The sequence below is a fragment of the Mesitornis unicolor genome, unplaced genomic scaffold, assembly GCF_000695765.1.
Source record: "Mesitornis unicolor isolate BGI_N332 unplaced genomic scaffold, ASM69576v1 scaffold25733, whole genome shotgun sequence".
Lineage (NCBI taxonomy): Eukaryota > Metazoa > Chordata > Aves > Mesitornithiformes > Mesitornithidae > Mesitornis > Mesitornis unicolor.
In genome coordinates, this window is record NW_010174379.1 from 12,251 (window position 1) to 16,849 (window position 4,599).

General features: G+C 42.5%; 1 protein-coding gene across 1 annotated transcript in view; it reads left to right on the plus strand.

The window, feature by feature from the left end:
• Positions 1-4,305, plus strand: part of MAP3K8 (mitogen-activated protein kinase kinase kinase 8) — a 13,284-nt gene extending 8,979 nt beyond the window's left edge. Inside the window, exons 6-8 of the mRNA XM_010181029.1 lie at positions 1,279-1,431; positions 2,065-2,311; positions 3,845-4,305. Of these exons, the coding sequence (XP_010179331.1) occupies positions 1,279-1,431; positions 2,065-2,311; positions 3,845-3,978 (534 nt within the window). The 3' untranslated portion in view covers positions 3,979-4,305. The remainder of the gene's footprint in view (positions 1-1,278; positions 1,432-2,064; positions 2,312-3,844) is intronic.
• Positions 4,306-4,599: the final 294 nt, after the last annotated feature.

Genomic DNA, 4,599 nt, shown 5'->3' on the forward strand with positions numbered 1-4,599 from the left:
GCTTCAGATCTGAAGCTCTGTTTGCAGATATGGTAGGTGATTTCCTGGGAAATATTCCTTGAAATTTGAGTGAGTCCTACAGCCATTCTCAGTCTGTGGTAATAAGTAGTCAAACCATGCGCTGATGACGTAACTTCCTGCCTTTGTGTCAGTTAATGGCTTTCAGTGTGATTCTTTGTGCCAGGATGACTTGAACTAATTAAAGTTCTGCTTGGTACCTTTAGAGAGAAATTGGGTGAGGGAAAAGTAGAAACCAAGAGCAAATAGAGCGGCTTCCTAAGCTGGTGTGTTGTGGGCTGTGTCAATGTTGTGTTGTTGTGTTGAAACCTGCTCCCTTGGCCATGGCAGAGCTGTGGGGCAGCTCCTGCCAGCCGTGGGGTGTGCCTCCTGCATCCTGCCCCTCTGGTTCTGCTCCAGCTGCCTGGAGCTGGCAGGAGCTTCCCATCGGATCCTTCTTGACAAATCCAGGTCTTATTCAAAAGCTTGGATGGAAACTGTATTTTGGTTTAGATGAGATTAGAATTTTTGGTTTAAAAAAAGGATGGAAGAGGAGTGCTTGCCTTAATAATGCTCTGGGACTAACCTGGTGCATCTTGCATGCAGCAGGACTTAAGGGACCGGGCTTTTAACTTAAGCACTGCCTTAGACCTGGTTTGTTCCTCACCATCCTGTTTCTTAGGGTAATGCTCCAACATGCAGATTACTGGATAAAGTGGGGAGAGAAGAAGAGTAACGAAGACAGGATGGTGTACATCTGTCAGTGCCGTCCAGAAGAGTTGTGTAGTATCCAATGTAGCAGGGATTTGAGGAGTGAACTCCTGCCCCAAGCTGAGTGATCAACCTCTCTCTCTAGCCTAGTGCCTGCCCAGCTTCAAGCAGAATGGAGCAGTCCCAGCAGCACCTGGCAAAACAAACTGACAATCTGGGCACCTTCTTTTGCTGCGGAAGGATTAGTTTCCTGCTACCCACCTGAACAAAGCAGAGCCGTGGCTTGAACCTCAGCCTCTTACAGCTCAGTGAAGTCCCATAGCCACGGAGCTGTGGCTTGTCTGGGGAGGGCAGACCTAGAATATGAGTTTGTCCAGGTGCCAGACCAGAAAAACTCTGTGATTGTAGTAATGTGCAGAGCAGAAAAATTTTACTCCCCATATGGTCTTTAGGCTGCAGGTACAAGTGGGCTGTGTCCCTTCAGAGGGTTCCCAGATAATTAAAGGTCATGGTTCATCTTTATTTGTTGTTTTCCTCTCTTGATTAATCTTTTTTCCCTATTCTTCACAGATTTACATGAGCCCTGAAGTTATCCTCTGCAGAGGCCACACAACAAAAGCAGACATATACAGCATGGGAGCCACTATTATTCATATGCAAACTGGCATCCCGCCTTGGGTGAACCGATATCCTCGTTCTGCATATCCGTCCTACCTCTATATTGTACGTGTCCTTAGGAGAGCCATAGCTCAGTTTCAGTTGAAGGGTTTCCTGTACTCTTGTTAGGAGAGCTCCAGTCATATAAAAACTATCAAAATATTTGTCAGAGAGATGATATCATCCTTTTTGCTTCGGGGGAGGGAGGGAAGAAGTGGGTTTTGAACATTTAGGGGAAGACAAAGGCTGAGCTGGAGTAATCTCAGATGTTTGTGTTACAATTTACAGGCCTTGGGTTTACTGCAAGGTCAGGGTTTGAACAGCATGAAATCTGATTGAAGCAAGCCCATCTGTGTTCCACTTGTCTGTTTTAATCAGAAATTGCAGACAAAAACTGGAGCCTGGCAAATTTGGTTCTCTGGTAATTCTAGCATGGTACAGAAATCTGGTGATTTGGTTTTGTACCAGATTGTAGGCTTGCTTGGAGTTGCTTTGAAGTTTTAAATTTTATGATAAAATCTGATTTTAAAAAAGGTGGAGTTTGTGCAGTTGCATGTTTTGTTCTAATTGATTAGCCCAGCCTGGGGAGGTGATGGGTTGTGTGTGGGGAATTCCCAGACCACTCGTGGTTATCGGCGACTTCCTCTTCCACTGTTTTTGGAATAACTGTTTCAATGGTCTTTTTTTTTATTCCATCAGATACACAAGCAAGCTCCCCCCTTGGAGGACATTGCTGAAGACTGCAGCACTTCCATGAGAGAGTTGCTAGAAGCAGCTCTAGAAAGGAATCCTAATCACAGGCTGTCTGCAGCAGACTTACTGAAACACGAAGCCTTGCACCCACCCCCAGAAGAGCAACCGCGGTGTCAGAGCCTGGATTCGGCGCTGTTTGAAAGGAAAAGACTGCTCGCAAGGAAGGAGCTGCAGTTGCCAGAAAACATTACAGGTAGTGATATCAGGCTTACTTGTCTTGCATTTTGTAGATTTATCGGAACTTGATGTGAGCAAGTGTTTAGGAACAAACAAAACTCAAAAAGCTTCTGGAAAGAGACCTTTAAAAGTCCCAGTCAGATGAGATCAGACCCAGAGCTCATATAATATTGTGTAAAACGCCCATTGACTTCAACAGGGGAAGATCTCAGCCTGAATTTTGCAGCTCCGAAAGAGCTGGCTTGTGAAAAAGCCCTGGCAGTGTTTCAGGGCATGGAAGTATCGGCCGCTGTCCCAAATTGCCTTAATTTAGCATAGCAGTAGAGATGTTTTATTGATACTAGCAAAGTGTTTGTTACAAAAACAAAAGTCACAAGCACCACCGAAACCAACACTTTTGCATCCTCAAAGACACACACAAAACCATAACTGTAGTGTTGCTAAGTATCAGCAGAACAAGCCCTTTGCTTGAAAAACAAAAATGACTGTAGGATAGAACACAGTTCCCTTGTGCATTAATAAGTGCTTTATGAAGGATAATATGTGAACCAGTTAGAAAACTCAGTGTATCCTGGGATTATATCATGACCAAGGGAGATTCAGTGCCAGCAACATGCTAACAGGTTTCAAAATGTTTTTCTTCTACAATATGTTTGGAGGATCCTGACAAAAAGCATTTAAAAACTGACCCCAGACATACAGTTTATTTAATTGTGATAAGTATTTGAAAAGATACCTATGCAAAGTTTTGTGTGCTGTAATGTGTAATTGTTGCAGTGAAGCCACTTGGCATTTAAATCAATCACAGCCTTTGCATCTAGAATGGTTTTGCTCTGGACTTTTCTGGACTTTGCCTTCTGGGTGCATAATGCTTTGACCAGCTCTGGCCATCTGAATCAGTTATTTAAAGATGACAAAATATTTGACCATTAAACTGGAACTTTAGTTTAGATGCTTTAGATTCCAGGTCACCTATTACACAAGTATTCAGGGGAGTTCTGCCATTGCAAACCAGGTCTGGTTTCTTCAGACTTAGATGTAAAAGAAAAAAAACTGAATCTGAGACTGATGGTCCCATATTTGTGCTGTATTGTCACACCCAGCCACACGAAGAGGATGTCAGCTGTTTAGATGAAAATTCCACTGTAATGAAGGGGAATTCTCAGATGGCAGAAAGTTGACAGGTTTTTTTCCTGCACCAAACTCTCCTTTAGCATGATGCCTCAGAGGATGAGGAAGCTCTGCTTAGCTCTCCCAGCTGGTAGAGGTTTTTGAAATAGTTGAACAAACTTGCTCTTTTCAGTAGCAAACTGTGTACCTTTCTTAAAGTTCAGGGTTTATTTTTATTTTTTTATTTTTTTATTTTTTTATTTTATTTTTTATAGGAGGTTTATGTTATATTGTCCTTAAAAATGAAACTTGCTGAACCACAGATAAATAAAAGCAAATATTAGGCCAATTATTCCAGTAATGTCTGCAGCCATGGAACTGAAGTAATGTAGCTATTTGTGCAATAAGGACATACATGCTTTGTCTCTTTCCTTTTCAGATTCCTCACTGTGTACCGGGAGCATGGAAGAGTCAGACCTGCTAAAGAGGCAAAGATCACTCTACATAGATCTTGGAGCTCTGGCCGGTTACTTCAATATTGTTAGGGGACCACCAGCCTTAGAATATGACTGACTCAGTAACGTTCTATGTCAGCAGGTCCGAAATGGACCTCTACCTCTTAAAACTTGATTTTAAGACTTGATTTTCAAATTTGTACATAAAAATATCACCCTTGTAAGCTGTAAAATGTGAATAGTGTTGAATTGCACGGATGATTAAGCTAAACCCTTAGGGGCTCTGATAAGCTGATCCCAAGCAACAATATTTGTGCGTCTGCTGGTTGACCAACAAGAAGATGGCAAAAAGAACACTGCTGGGAACGTCTTTATCCAGGATATCTTCCTGTGCTGGTCCTTGCACTTTTATAAAATTTGTAATATATGCTTGCAAATACTGCCATTAAAAAAATGAGCGTATGGGCTGTAAGATTCAGTCTATCTGAGCTGTCCTTAGAGAAAACCTTAAAAAAACAAACCAGTCTCTGATTTAATCATTCAAAGACTGAGTCGGTCTCGTTCTGACTGAGACTTGGCCCATCTCTGGTCATTCTTAATGGAAATCAGGGTCTCCCTTCAGCTGAGCTAATTTCTGTCAGCTATCTCTGGAGCCAAATCATCACTCTGTTACAGATGTGTTTTAACTTTGCATCTTCCCTGGGCTGCAAGAGCTAAGCAGGGTGCTGTTCTCCTTCTC